General features: G+C 31.6%; 1 protein-coding gene across 4 annotated transcripts in view; it reads right to left on the bottom strand.

The window, feature by feature from the left end:
* Nucleotides 1-2,280: 2,280 nt before the first annotated feature.
* The window catches only part of LOC119601614 (protein trapped in endoderm-1), a 294,851-nt gene continuing 281,643 nt past the window's right edge, over nucleotides 2,281-15,488 (bottom strand). For 2 of the 4 annotated variants that reach the window (XM_037952649.1, XM_037952647.1), the window contains one exon: nucleotides 3,055-3,286. In XM_037952649.1, coding sequence (XP_037808577.1) covers nucleotides 3,100-3,286 — 187 coding nt within the window. In that variant the 3' untranslated portion in view covers nucleotides 3,055-3,099. Of the gene's footprint in view, nucleotides 3,287-15,488 lie in introns of all 4 variants that reach the window. The other 2 variants (XM_037952646.1, XM_037952650.1) reach the window with 2 other exon arrangements.

Raw genomic sequence — 15,488 nt, 5'->3', positions numbered from 1 at the left:
ATTTTAACGACAAATGTCGTAAAAATATGAGAATGTCAAAAGTTTTGTATTGAAATATTTTTAAAATATAAAATTATTAACGTGAACTTTTTATTTGTCGTTACATTGCCGATACTTTTCGTTAACTAATGAATTTGTTTAACGAAAAAAATCGGTGAAATAAAATGCAGAATACCACATAACGACAATTATTGTTAACTTACGAATTTATACTATTTAACGACAAAATTTTGTAGTTAAAAAGTTACTGAATTGCTTTACTGAAACCCACTACTAATCTGAATCCCATTTGTATAATTACGGTTCATATAATGAGACAGATAAATTAAAAGGCACAATATCTTTGATTTCATAAAATGCGCATGAAACAACATTACTAATCTGAATCCCATTTGTATAATTACGGTTCATATAATGAGACAGATAAATTAAAAGGCACAATATCTTTGATTTCATAAAATGCGCATGAAACAACATTTGCATTTGTTTTTGCCAATTCAAATCTTATGTGAATTTCTTTCTGTGTATTTAAATCATATTTAACGCTCTATGCTACATTTCTTAGACTTAGAATTTATTCTTAGGTATAAGTTTAAATAAATAAATAAATAATAGCGAAGATAATTTCCCAAATTTTACTTTTATGATTTTTAATTAGATAGAAAGTTTGAAAACATTAATATGCTATCAAGTAAGAATAAAATCAATTTTATTGTATTTTGTGAATGTTTAAAATTTAATATAGTTTTAAAGATAAAAACAAAAAATGCAGTACGATGAAATTTGCAGCTTTATACTTTGCTTTACTTTATTTTGGTAAATACAATCAATTATTAAATACAATCAATACAAATACAATTTCATATCAAGTGACCCAACTCAAAAATGGATTTTGACGAAATTTGCACCAATGTTAGTACTATTGGATAGTAGGCCAGACACAATTTTCAGCGCTATCGGTCCAGAACTACCGGACTTAGAGGCGGTCAAAGTTGGACATTTTGGTCATACAGGATTTTATTCAATGCGTGTAACTTTTCAACTATTGTTCCTAACAAAAATTGTCCAAAGGAGTTCAGATAGCTATTTCTTCAATGTTTCCAATTTTTTTTTTTTATACCCACCATCAAAAAAGATGGGGGGTATATTGATTTTGTCATTCCGTTTGTAACACATAGAAATATTGGTCATAGACCCACAAAAGTATATATATTCTGGGTCCTCATTAAATTCTAAGACGATCTAGCCATGTCTGTCCGTCCGTCCGTCTGTCTGTCTGTTGAAAGCACGATAGAGTCCGAATGGAAAGAGCTAGAGGGTTGAAATTTCACATAAATATTTCTTATAGGTAAGGTTTGTTTGGTATTGAAAATGGGCAATATCGGTCCACGTTTTCGGATAGCCCCCATACAAGTTGCCCCTCGAAAAGCAGCTTTAACAGCCATAACATGTTTAAAAATACGAATATAGCGATGAAATTCGATATAAGTAAGTTTCTTATGATCCAAAATCAATATGCGAAATTTTATGAGGATCGGTCCATAATTGACCCTACTCCCCATATAAGGTCCCCTTCAGAAAATGACTTTAACGCTCATTACTGGCTTAAAAATACTAGTATATAGATGAAATTCGACATAAGTAAGTTTCATACGAGTTAAAATCTATCTAAAAAATTTTATGAGGATCGGTCCATGATTGACCCTACCCCGCATATAAGGTCCCCTTCAGAAAATGACTGCAACGCTCATTAATGGTTTAAAAATACGAGTGTAGCGATGAAATTCGACACAAATAAATTTAATACGAACCAAATTCTATCTACCAAATTTTATGAGGATCGACCCATAATTGACCCTACCCCCCTATACATGGTCCCCTTCAGAAAATTACTTTAACGCTTATAACTGGCCTAAATATACGAGTATATAGATGAAATTCGACATAAGTAAGTTTCATTCGAGTCAAACGAGGTTTGATGGTGGGTATATAAGATTCGGCATATCCGAATATAACACTCTTACTTGTTTTTTTTATTTTTTTTAAATCTAAAAATCAGGAAACTGAGTTTCTGAACACTGAAAAATAATTCTTTCAGTTTTTTTTCATGATAAGGAGCGCACAACAGGCCCGACAGTGGCCTAGGTGTATTTCTTCGGATTTGATGTAGTATACATCCTCCTATCGACCTACCTACCAACCTATCTACCTACCTAAAATCTAAAAAAATAAAATTTAATTATTTAAAAATTTTTTTTCAAAAAACCCCCATTTTTTTTTAACGAAAGCTGGTCTACTATCCAATAGTAGTAACCTTGGTGAAAATTTAATCCAAATCAGAAGACATCGATTTTTAAAGTTGGGTCACTTGACACGAAATTACCCATATGTATATTCCAAAATTTTAATGTGCTATTATTAGGTGCTATTACTCAACTTACTTCATACTTAAATGTGTAAACCATATAGTAACATATAGATCTTGTCAATGACCTAAGACCAAACTGAGAAGAATGTATTAGTAGAAGCATTAAAATTAACACAGTGGTTCAAAAAGTACTAAATAATATATAATAATAAGTTATTTTTGGTACGTTATTTTTTGTGTGTAATTTATGGAATTTCATTTGCTAGTGAATGAAAATATTAGTTTAAAATTTTTTTAATAATATATTTTATCTTATAATACGTCTTTTTATTTTTTTATCTGTACCAATTAAAAATATTTGAAATACTTTTTTCGTTTACAACACGAAAATTTATTACTTTTCCTTTTTCAGTTTTAATGAAAATGAAATATCAACGAATAAAAAAATATTTTTTACTTGTAAAAACTAAATTCATTTCCTAAAAGTGTCGATAAAAATATAAAATATAATGTTAAGAATTAAGTAAAACTATAAAGTGCTTATCCTCGAATTTTCGCGAAGAAAATTTCAAGTTTTGTAAGAGAGTTAAGTCCTCACAAGTGTTTTTAATTCTCTCAACCGCTTCAGTTTAGCCTTTATATAACTATATGGTGTAAACTTTTATAGTATTATCTAGTTCTAGGGCACAGTTGAAAAACTTTATAATTTATATTTAAATCGAAATACATTTTTAAATTGAATAATTTTCACATCCTTCATTAAAATTCTTTAGTTTTGTTGTCTGAAATAACGGTGTGCTTCGAACTGCGGCGGAAAAATCCTTGGAGTTTTTACTGGCTTGAAAGCTTTTGCTTGGCATTGGAGACATTGGTTCTCCCCAAAATTTTAAATTAGAAAATACTTTGATATATGCGATTCTGAAAAAAAAATAAAAATAATAAAAAATTTAAAATATATACAAAAGTAGTTTTAATAAATATTATATTATGCTTTACATTATATGACAGTGATAAAAAACACACTTTAATAATTAATTAATGACAAATCTTGTGAAATTTAAATAAAAAAAAATACAATTATATTGGCACACGAAATTAAGGTTTGTAAAAACTTTTAAAACCAATTCGACTGATTTTAATGTATTTTTAGCTGCTGAAACCGAATCAATCACCCACAATTTACTCGCAAAATGGCATTGAATATTTAGTTCGTATATTACGGACATTTTATGTAATCGTAAAAATATATTTACGTTTAAAGGTTAAAATATGTTTACATAAAGGGTCTTCATTACATATATTTTTTAAGTTTCGATTGAAAAGTACAATATTTATACACTCCCGCTCACTTAAATAGGTTCACTGTTTTGTTTACATTCAAACTAATATTTTGCAAAAATAATGGACTAATTCGTTATATTAAAATTTTAATTAATACCATGATGTCTTATATATCACTAGATAGACAAACATTAGTGCAATACTTAATAACCGATTTTTAATAATTTTTTTTTCTAAAATACTACGTTTTCGAACAATATTTTTTTGGCCATTTGAATAGGTTCGTCATCTTTAATTAACTAAAACAACAACAAATTGCATTTTTCATGAAACTTTTTTATTTTATAAACATTTTTACAAGGTTTTAGAAAAGATTTACTAAGGAACATATCCGCCGTTATTTGATATAACTCCGAAAATTCGAGATGATAAAGAGTTATAAATATTCTTAAGTAATGGCAAGGAAATTTCGATCCACGCCTTTTTAGTTCTTTCAATTTAGGCTTCTTTTATGTCATACTGTCTGCCCGACCTATACACATTACGAGTAAGAATATCCGAAACCTTTTCAATAATATATAGGTGAAAATATCCTCAACAGCTATGCAAACGACTCAGGTAGGGCTCTTCCTAAATCATAAAAATAATGGTTATACCCAAATGGACCTTCTTAATTAAACATTTTTTCATCCGAAAAAACAAGATGTTGATATAGCTTTTTATAACCATGTGTTCACGTGCAAACTGAAGAGGATTTCTCTTTAGGAGTGCTAATTGGAGTGGCTTTTATTAATTTTTTAATATTTCTAAAGCCTTGCCCTTCTTACAATTCATTTTACTGTAGCTAGGCTTGCTGTAACATCCACTTTTTCTTTAATTTTTGCTACAGAATCACTTGACTTGGGGCAAATTTTATGAAATCTCTTCTGTCCGCTTTTGTTTTGACTCTTTATGTAGTTCCATTTATGCTTTCTTAGAGCGGGTTTTTGAGATGGTAATCAAATGCCAATTAATAATCAGATTAGTTAATCTAAAAATAAATTTAATCTTATGTTAATCCCCTTTGATGTTTTTGAGTACAAGATTAAACTTCGCAGTGTTGCCATACAAAACAACAGAAAATGTCACTGTTTGTTATCAAAACAATGCATATTTTATAAAAAAGAAGAAGACAATTGTAAATTTAATATGAAAATTAATGAAAACTGAAATTAAAAACAAAAAAATGTATTTTGAAGTGTCCATAATTGTGGCCTCCGGTAGGTTAGTGGTTAGTGTTCTAGTCTGGTAGACCGGAGGTGGTAGGTTCGATTCCCACCTGAGGCACTGGTTAAGGAGCGCACAACAGGCCCGATAGAGGCCTAGGTGTATTTCTTCGGATTTCATGTATATACATCCTCCTTTCAAACTAACTAAATAACTAACTAACTAACTAACTAACTAACTAACTAACTAACTAACTAACTAACTAACTAACTAACTAACTAACTAACTAACTAACTAACTAACTAAGTGTCCATAATTTATACTAATCAATAAATAGAACATTTTAATGTTTATATATATAAAAATTTTATTAATTTTTTTGCATCAGCTGTTTACACTTTTGCATTTCGTGCTTAAGATTAAAGCACCCCCATTGGGCGCTTAAACTTGCAAACAAAATTAACTAATTGAGTACTCAAAAACATCTTTCGAGGATTAATTTTAATTTAATCGCTAATCTTTCACCTAAAGATTGGCCCTTAATATTCAAACTGTTTTCTTATGCAATTGCCCAATTTTTTTGAAAATTCCTGTGATTTTGGACAGTTTCCAAAAACGCTTGAATTTTGTTTAAATCTTCCTACCGAATTTCATGCGGAAAGTGTCGGGAAGTGATATTCGATGTAAAAATATTTTGTATGAACCAAAATTGGTCTAAAATTTTTTTTTGGAAAAACGGTCAATTATTAACCCTATCTCTTTAGTTGGTGAGTAATATCACCCTGATGTTTATAGGGGAGCATTCCTTTTAAGGCATACAGTTTGATGGTGGGTATATGATATTCGGCACAGCCGAATATAACACTCTCACTTGTTACTTATTGGGGATGCCACGCAAATTATTTTAATTTAGATTTTAATGTAACCTATGAAAAATTTGAATAATATACTAGTTTCCCACGTATGCGAAATTTTGTTTTTAATTCATATGGGAGATGCCTAGGTCCTATTGAAAGTCCGCCCATGAATGTCAAAGTTTTTCATGTAAAATATGGGAGGTTCCGATTTGCTAGTCCGCCAATTTATTACCAAAATGTTCACATTTTAAGAGCACTTTTAGTTGAAGGGTCATGTCGCAGGGTTTTTTCTCTATTCTTTTTTAAATGCCCTTCGTAAAATAATGAACGTTTAGATGGAGACTTAAAAGGCGTGCGACATTTTTTGTTAGTGTTGCCATATTTATGATTCTTAAATGTTGTTTCTATTATTTTGTTTAATAATATACATATACTAGCTATACCCAGTGTGCTTTGCTACCCTAAAAGCAATATAAATAAAAAATCTTCTTAATAATTTTGAAGATGCTAACTGTAATGTCTTCCAGAGATACATTTTTTCCGAACGTTAATTAAGATTTTAATGTAATCGATGACAAATTAAAAAAAATCTAATATTTTCCCAGATATACGAAATTTTGTATTTAATTCATATAGGTGGTGCCAAGACCCCATTGAAAGTCCGCCCGTAATTCTCTAAAGGTTCACATTAATGTCAAAGATCTTCATGTAGAATTCTAGATTCTAGCTCTAATAGTTTCTCAGATATACGAATTCTATTTAATTCATATGGGAACTCACAGCCCCCAGATGAAAGTCCGCCCTTTTTTTCTTCAAAATGTTCATATGTATAATAAAGTTCTTCTTGCAATATTTGAAGAATCTTGTTCTATTAGTTTCCCAGATAAGCAAAATTTTGTATTTACTTCATATGTGAGGTGCCAAGCCCCCCATTGAAAGTCCGCTCGTTCTTCTCTGAATGTTCACATGAATGTCAAAGTTCTTCAATTAAAATTTGAAGATTCTAGCTCTAATAGTTTCTCTGATATAATAATTTTCCTATTTAATTTATATGGGGGCTCCAAGCACCCCATGACGAAAGTCCGCTCTTTTTTCTCCAAAATGTTCAGATGAATATTTAAGTTCTTAGTGCAAAATTTGAAGAATTTAGTTTTATTAGTTTCCCAGATATACCAATTTTTGTATTTTATTAATATGGGAGGTGCTGCTCCCCTTATGGGTAGTCCGCCAATTTATTTCCCAAAATGTTTACATGGATGTTAAAGTTACTCGTGCAAATTTTTAATATTCTAACTATAATAGTTTCCAAGATAAACGAATTTTTGTATTTAATTTATATGGGAGGTGCCACGCCCCCTAATGCTAATCCGCCCACTTTTTGTCTTAAATAATTATATTGATACTAAAGTTGCTCCGACAAAATTTGAAGACTCTAACTATTATATTATCTCAGATATACTAATTTAATAATTTCTTAATATGGGCGTGGCACGTCGCCCACATGAAATTTCAACATAAAAAGTAGCCTATAGTTCCTTGTAGACATACAGGAAGAAACTGTGAAAATTTCAGGAAAATCGGTCCAGCCTTTTAGCAGTCTATAAAGCACAAACAAACAAACAAACAAACAAACAAACATACATACAAACACACTTTCATTTTTATATATATAGATGATTTCCCAGATATAGAAGTTTTAAATTTAATTCATATAGGGAGTACCACGCCCCTTTTTCTTAGCCAGCCCATTCTGTCTAAAATATTCATATTGACACTTTAGTGGATTCGACAAAATTTTGGGACTCTAACTTTTATATTTTGTTAGACATATTTATTTAATATTTTTATGGAAGGTGACACGCCCATTACAGCAAGTCTGCCCATTTTTTCATATAGATGTCAAAGTGTTCCATACACAATTTGAGGAATCTACCTGTTGCAGTTTATTAGATATGCGACATTAAATACTTATTGGGTATGTGGGCGTGGCAACTCGCCTACTTGAAATTTTAAAATAAAAAGTAGCCTATAGTTCCTTCCAGACATAGGAAAGTACTGTAAAAATTTCAAGAAAATCCGTCCGGCCATTTTTAAATATATAGATTCATATATTCATATGGGAGTTGTCACGCCCCCTATCGCTAGTCAGTCCATTTTTGTCTAAAATATTCATATTGATACTAAAGTGGCTTCGATAAAATTTTAGGAGTCTAACTGTTATATATTCTTAGATATAACAATTTAATATTTTTATATGGGAGGTGACAAGTCCACTATAGCCAATCCCATTTTGTTCATCTACACGTCAAAGTCGTCCATACAAAATTTGAGGACTCTAGCTGTTGCAGTTTATGAGATATGCGACATTAAATACTTATTAGGTATGTGGGCGTGGCACGTCACCTACTTGAAATTTTAAAATAAAAAGTAGCCTATGGTTCCTTCCAGATATACAGGAAGGTACTGTAAAAATTTCAAGAAAATCGATCCAGCCGTTTAGCCGTCTATAGACTTCAAACAAACAAATAAACACACATTCATTTTTATACATATAGAAGAAGGAAAATTAATGCATTAATTTTATTACTTATTATTTAATGTTAATGTAAAATTAATGCATTAACTTCAAAAATATTTAATGTTAATGCAAATTTTTTTTAATGTTGAAAAAATTGTTAATGCATTAACATATTTAATGCACTTATCCCAGGTCTGTCTAATAGTTTGTATTGCTAGTCCGCCAATTTATTACCCAAATATTCACATTTATGCAAAAGTTATTCGTGAAAAATTTGAGTATTTCAGCTCTAATAGTTTTTGAGATATACAAATTTTTGCATTTAATTCATATGGGAGGTACCAAGCCCCCCTTAAGAATGTCCGCCCGTTTTTCCCCCACATGTTCACATGGATTTTAAAGTTCTTCCTGCAAAATTTGAAAATTCTAGCTCTAATTGTTTCTCAGATAAACTAATTTTTTTATTTAATTCATATGGGAGGTGCCTATTGCTAGTCCGCCTATTTTTTGTCCTAAATATTCATGTTGTTAATAAAGTAGCTCCGAAAAATTTGAGAACTCTAACTGTTATATTTTCTCAGATATACTAATTTAAAATTTTATTATATGGGAGGTGTCACGCCCACTATATATAGGCCGCCCATTTTTTCCACATATGTTCATATGGATGTCAAAGTTGTCCATACAAAATCTGAGGACTCTAGCTGTTTCTGAGATATGCAACTTTTAATTATTATTTTGGATGTAGGCGTGGCACCTCGCCCACTTAAAATTTCTAAATAAAAAGTAGCCTATAGTTCCTTCCAGACATACAGGAAGGCACTGTGAAAATTTCAAGAAAATCGGTCCAGCAGTTTAGCCGTCTATAGACTTCAAACAAACAAACAAACCCACAAACAAATCCACAAACAAACCCACAAACAAATAAACACACATTCATTTTTATACATATAGATGTTTATTTTTTAAATATTTGTTAATTAAATGTTGTGTTAAATATGTTTAACAAATATACTTTAATAATTTATACAAATTTGGTGAAATAACGACCAATTGATTATTAAAATATGAGTTTAGTTGAGAAATATTGTTATTTTTATAGTTATTTATTTTGCTATTTATATTCTTTATAAAAATAACTAAAATTTAACAAATATATAAAATATTTATTATTTTTGGATTAAATGTAATGTAAATAAAACTCAAAATATTGCAAGTGGCAACACTGGTTCATGCATTCATGCATCTTTGAGTGCAGAATAAAAATAAAGCAACTGCCAAAAATACGAACGCTTAACAAAAGAGATACCAAATATTTTTATCGAGTATAAAGTAGTAAAACAAAATTTGTTCTGTATTGATTTGTTTGGAAAAAATTTCAAACAATTTGTTTTAATTTTTTAATATAATGACAATGAAACAAAATTTACTAGAATTTCGTTCGTTTACTTTTTATATTTTTGAGAATATTTTTTGTTTTTCTCTTGTTTTACTACTATTACTAGAAATGTATTCAAACAAATCTAATATTTAGGTTAATTTTCCAAAATATTCAAATTGCCGTCTGAAGGGTTTTCCACAGAGTAAGTAATTTTTGTACTCGTGAATATTATTTATTTCTCTCGTTATACAGCTCATTTTTACGAGAATTATTTTTAAACCTGCGAGAAGTATTTTTATTTCAACTCTTATTTTTTATGTTCACTTCATGAGCGATATCTATGTATTTTGATTTTTTAATTCATCTCACGAGAGATATCAAAATGAATAGAATTTGAGTAAAACTCACGTATAAAAAATGTGTGCGGTGAAACAGAGACCTGCGCCGATCGGCTGACAGCCGGCTAAGCCGAGCCGCCGATAAATTTAAAAAGCCGCCGCCGCCGAAAAAAATTTCGGCTCCAGTCGGCTTAAATGCAGCCGCCGTTTTATGTATGTAATAATAATAAAAAACTAAAAATATGAAAATATTACTTTTTTATATTGCTTAAAAATTATTAAAAATAAATTTAAAAAATATAATATTTATATATTTTTACTTGGGTAGACTTAAAACCTTTACTTTTTTATTTTTGCAATATGGTAACATTAAAAACTCTTTTTTGTTTTCGGCGAATGGGGTAACACTTTTAACTGTACGTTATTTTTTTTATGAGCTAAAAGAAATCAAACCAAAATGGCGAGCCAAAAAATTACAAATTTTTTTCAAAATAATAATGTTTTAAATGAATCCAATTCAGAATCAGATTCCGATGACGACTTGGCTGTGTTTAATGGATTAGATAAAGATATTAATGAATATGAAAAAATATTATCAAGTAAAAACCAAATAAAAGAAAAAAGTAAAATAGTTTTAACAAAGAAATCCTCAGGAGGATCAGTGGTTTGGCACTATTTTGGTCAATTGGTGATTGCGAACAAGCCTATGTTAAAAAAGTTCCAACTATGCAAAGTTTGCTTTGATGAGACTCCCATGCGACTAAAGGGGTGAGTAAATGTATTATTTCTAGGAAGGAAGTAAAATACAAATTTGAAAGTGACTGGGAACCATTGGAATTAAAGAATTTCCAATTTAATTAGATTTTCTACATTTCAAATGAGATTTTTTTCTAAATCAAGACGAAATAATTTCAGATTCGGCGTTTCCACCTCTACCACAAACCTATGCAATCATTTAAGAAGTGCACACGGTATTGAGGTGAAATCAAAGAATACGGAAACTTCAAACGCGAAAACCAAATCCGTTTTATCTGGAAAATCAAAAATGTTGGACAAATCTGATACAGAAAAATTTGCTAACGCACGTCTGCTTGTACAGATGTGCTGCAGAGACTTAAGGCCGTTCAATATAGTAGAACAACCAGGATTTATTGGTTATATTAAGGCGATAAAACCAAATATGACATTGCCATCTTCTACAACATTAAGTCGGTCTGCTCTTGAGGATGTTTATGGAACATATAAAACAACTATATCCAAATTTTTAAATAATCAATGTCCAGTAAACATTTCGCTAGTCCTTGACATGTGGACCGACTCCTATAAGAGGCGAAGCTTTATAAACATTCGAATTTTATTTTGCCAAAATTTCGAAACAAAATGTATTTCATTAAAAACTGAAATTTTTCCCCATCCTCATAATAAACAAACAATTTGTCAAAATGTATATGATACTTTGAAGAACTTTGAACTAGAAAAAAAAGAGATTGTAGTTGTGAGCGATGGAGGAAGCAACATAGTGGCGGCCTTAAAACTAGCAAAAATGAACCGGTTGCCGTGTTCAATACATTCCTTGCATCGGTTTATTGTGCATGACATATTATGCAATAATGATTTTTACGTTTTTGCAAATATGGTTAGCAAATTAAAGAGGATTTACAAGTGCCTTAATTATAATACGGATAATATAATCAAAATCCAAAATGCCTTTGAAAATGAGGCACTTGTAAACCTCCTAAGTGAAACTACGGAAATGTGTGACGGGTGAAACCGGTTTTACGGCGGTGTAAAAAACAAAAACTTTATGAAAAAAATGTGCATGTGTGTGAGGTCGTAAAAAACGAAAAAAGAAGAGCGTGTGTATGCTTGTGCGAAGAAATATGTTTTTGACTTTATATACAATATTATAAAACTCCCGATAAATTCATTTGTTCTCGTTTCATAAGAGAAATGTATTTTCCGCTCTATAAATTTAAATATTCCTCATGAGATTTATATTTAAACTCTGGAGAAAAAAGATATAATCACAATAAAGTAAATAATTTACTTCGCTCGAATTAATATCTCTCTAGAGAGAAATCAATTTGAACGCTCTCCTTACTCTGGTTTTCCATTTAAGCTACGTTCACTATGCTGTTTAATGCAAAATTTGATGTCTCTAGTCGTACCAGTTTTCGAGATATACTACTTTAGTAATTTAGTAAGTGGGCATGGCACCTCGCCCACTTTGAATTTCAAAATAAAAGGCAGCCTATTTTTCCTTTCAGGCATACAGGCATAAAAATAACTAAAATTTAACAAATATATAAAATATTTATTATTTTTGGATTAAATGTAATGTAAATAAAACTCAAAATATTGCAAGTGGCAACACTGGTTCATGCATTCATGCATCTTTGAGTGCAGAATAAAAATAAAGCAACTGCCAAAAATACGAACGCTTAACAAAAGAGATACCAAATATTTTTATCGAGTATAAAGTAGTAAAACAAAATTTGTTCTGTATTGATTTGTTTGGAAAAAATTTCAAACAATTTGTTTTAATTTTTTAATATAATGACAATGAAACAAAATTTACTAGAATTTCGTTCGTTTACTTTTTATATTTTTGAGAATATTTTTTGTTTTTCTCTTGTTTTACTACTTTTACTAGAAATGTATTCAAACAAATCTAATATTTAGGTTAATTTTCCAAAATATTCAAATTGCCGTCTGAAGGGGTTTCCACAGAGTAATTTTTGTACTCGTGAATATTATTTATTTCTCTCGTTATACAGCTCATTTTTACGAGAATTATTTTTAAACCTGCGAGAAGTATTTTTATTTCAACTCTTATTTTTTATGTTCACTTCATGAGCGATATCTATGTATTTTGATTTTTTAATTCATCTCACGAGAGATATCAAAATGAATAGAATTTGAGTAAAACTCACATATAAAAAATGTGTGCGGCGAAACCGGTTTTACGGCGGTGTAAAAAACAAAAACTTTATGCAAAAAATGTGCATGTGTGTGATGTCTCTAGTCGTACCAGTTTTCGAGATATACTACTTTAGTAATTTAGTAAGTGGGCATGGCACCTCGCCCACTTTGAATTTCAAAATAAAAGGCAGCCTATTTTTCCTTTCAGGCATACAGGAACACACTGTGAAAATCTCCTTAGAAGTTTAGACTTCAAACAAACATACATACATACAAACAAAGGAGGAGAGGAGGTTTTTCGTCTTGCTCTCATCAGGGTCACCCCATAGGATCTTCGTGGTTCTACCCACTGTTTCATTATTCCAAGAGGCCTTATGGGATTCTCTCACCCATATTTTTAGTTCAGCTTTTGTTGCGGCGAAAGGTTTTGCGTTTGTCAGGTTAACTGCCTCGAGCTCCCTTCCCTTTAAAGCAATTACATTCGCCCTTTCGTTACCGACTACTCCCGAGTGGGCTGGTACCCAGTTAAAGAGCATTCAGTTAAAGCTTTCTTACAATCCAATATGGTCTTAGATTTAGTTCTGTCACTTGATATCGCCCTAATTGCCTTCTGGCTGTCGGTAAATATATTAAGCGCTATGGGCGCCATATTTATTCCAATCCAATTTACGCATTCCGTTATTGCTCGTACTTCTGCCTGGAAGCTTGTGTTATGATTTGGTTAACGGTGATATATTTCTATTTCCGGGTCTTTAATATAGAACACCAGCCCCACTTTGTCCCCTAATTTAGAGCCATCCGTGTAACAACGAATTCCTACTGGTATTTGCTCTAATGTTCCACTTGACCAATACATTCTATCTGGGATTAGCGTTTCAAAGTTTCCGACATATTCTGTGTCTGGTATACGATCAGGCACGTTCGATGATTGTGTATAATCTTCCAATATGTCCAGTATACATTGATGACGTGTCCTATAACCGCTTTTGGCCAGTTCTCCTAAAGTAAAGAGGCGTTCGGCTGTAAGCGCCGCCTCATATCTTAAATATGTTTCAATGGGTGGAATATCTAGCAACGTTTTCAGAGCCTTGGTTGAAGTAGTACACATGGCACCACGTATACCCAAGCAGCATGTACGTTGAACTCCCTGTAGTAGTTTGATATTGCAATTTTTGTCTAAAGCAGTCCACCAGATTATTGAAGCATAAGCTAGAATTGGTCTAACTGCACTTTTATAAAGCCAATTTGTCATAGTAGTACTAAGACCCCATTTCATGCCTATAGTTCTCCATGCCCAGTACCGATGTTGACCTTGTTGATCCTATCCTCTATGTGGTGTCTCCATTTAAATTTTCGGTCGAGGATTACACCTAAGTACTTAATTTTGTCTGTCACTGGTATCTTCTTGCCCAGGAAGCAAGGTTCAGTATACGTAGAAATTTTTGTCTTTCTTGTGAAAAGACAGATTTCCGTTTTTGCGGGTTAACATTTAGAGCCTCCTCAGGTCTTCTACATAAGTAATTTGGATCCTTTCCCTTTAAAAGTATTACGACATCGTCTGCATAGCAGACAGGTCTAAGTCCTTTCTCGGTTATGGTCCTTAGGAGGCTATTAATCGTGGTAACCCAGAGTAAAGGTGATCTAGGGATTGGATAAGAGTATCAGTGTGTACGTTATTTAAGGCGCCTTCGATGTCAATGCATACCGCCAGTGTATATAGTTTACTAGGCTGCTTAAATTTTAGGTCTTTGTCGAGTAAACTGCTTTTAACCATACTATCGACTATCCGCTCCAAGGTATTAAGTAGGAAGGACGTAAGACTTATCGGTCGATAAGATTTAGGTGTCGCATAGCTAGGTTTCCCTTGTTTAGGTATAAATATTACCCTTGCATCCTGCCATTTAATAGGGGTATATGTGAATTTCAAGCATGTAGTGAATATCTGAGACAGATATACGGAAACCAGTCCCGCCTACATCTGTAAGAGTGCAGTAAAATGCCATCCGGCCCTGCTTTATAGGGAGCCAAGCTCTTGATTGCCCCTTTAACCATATCAGATGTAATTACAATTTCCGTGTTAGCCATTCCATTAGGAGTTTCATTGTGTCCTCCATATCCTGCAGCCTCCTGTCCGTGTCATCGACCATAGATACCGGTTGGACATGAGTTCTGAATAGGAATTTTTTATCTTCGATACGTCATTTACGCTGTCTCCCTATTCACAGAAAAGTTTCCAAGAATCTCGTTTGGCTTTACGAAAAATTTTCTTATATTCACCAAGTTTACTACGATACTCATCCCAGTATACTGCGGTCTCTTTTTTCTTTTCGAAATTGAAAAGTGTCCTGACATAAACGGTTCTTTAGTAAGGAACCGAACATTGTCCAATTAGTTTTAGACTTATTCCGAAACTTTATCGGCTTTGGTGGCGGCCGTAGTATTTTGAATCTTATGTACCGATGGTCAGAAAAGGAGTGCTCGTCCGAAACTTTCCAATCCTGAATTTCGTTTATAAGCTCTTCTGAACACATAGTTATATCTAATACTTCTTCTCTGATTCTATTGACGAAGGTAGCTTTATTACCTAAGTTCGATGTGATCAAGTCTTTAGTATTAA

Source organism: Lucilia sericata, unplaced genomic scaffold (genome assembly GCF_015586225.1).
Source record: "Lucilia sericata isolate MDLA Ls3-8-SP2 unplaced genomic scaffold, ASM1558622v1 Contig000178F_arrow, whole genome shotgun sequence".
NCBI classification, from domain to species: domain Eukaryota; kingdom Metazoa; phylum Arthropoda; class Insecta; order Diptera; family Calliphoridae; genus Lucilia; species Lucilia sericata.
This window is presented reverse-complemented; position numbering and strand designations above follow the sequence as displayed.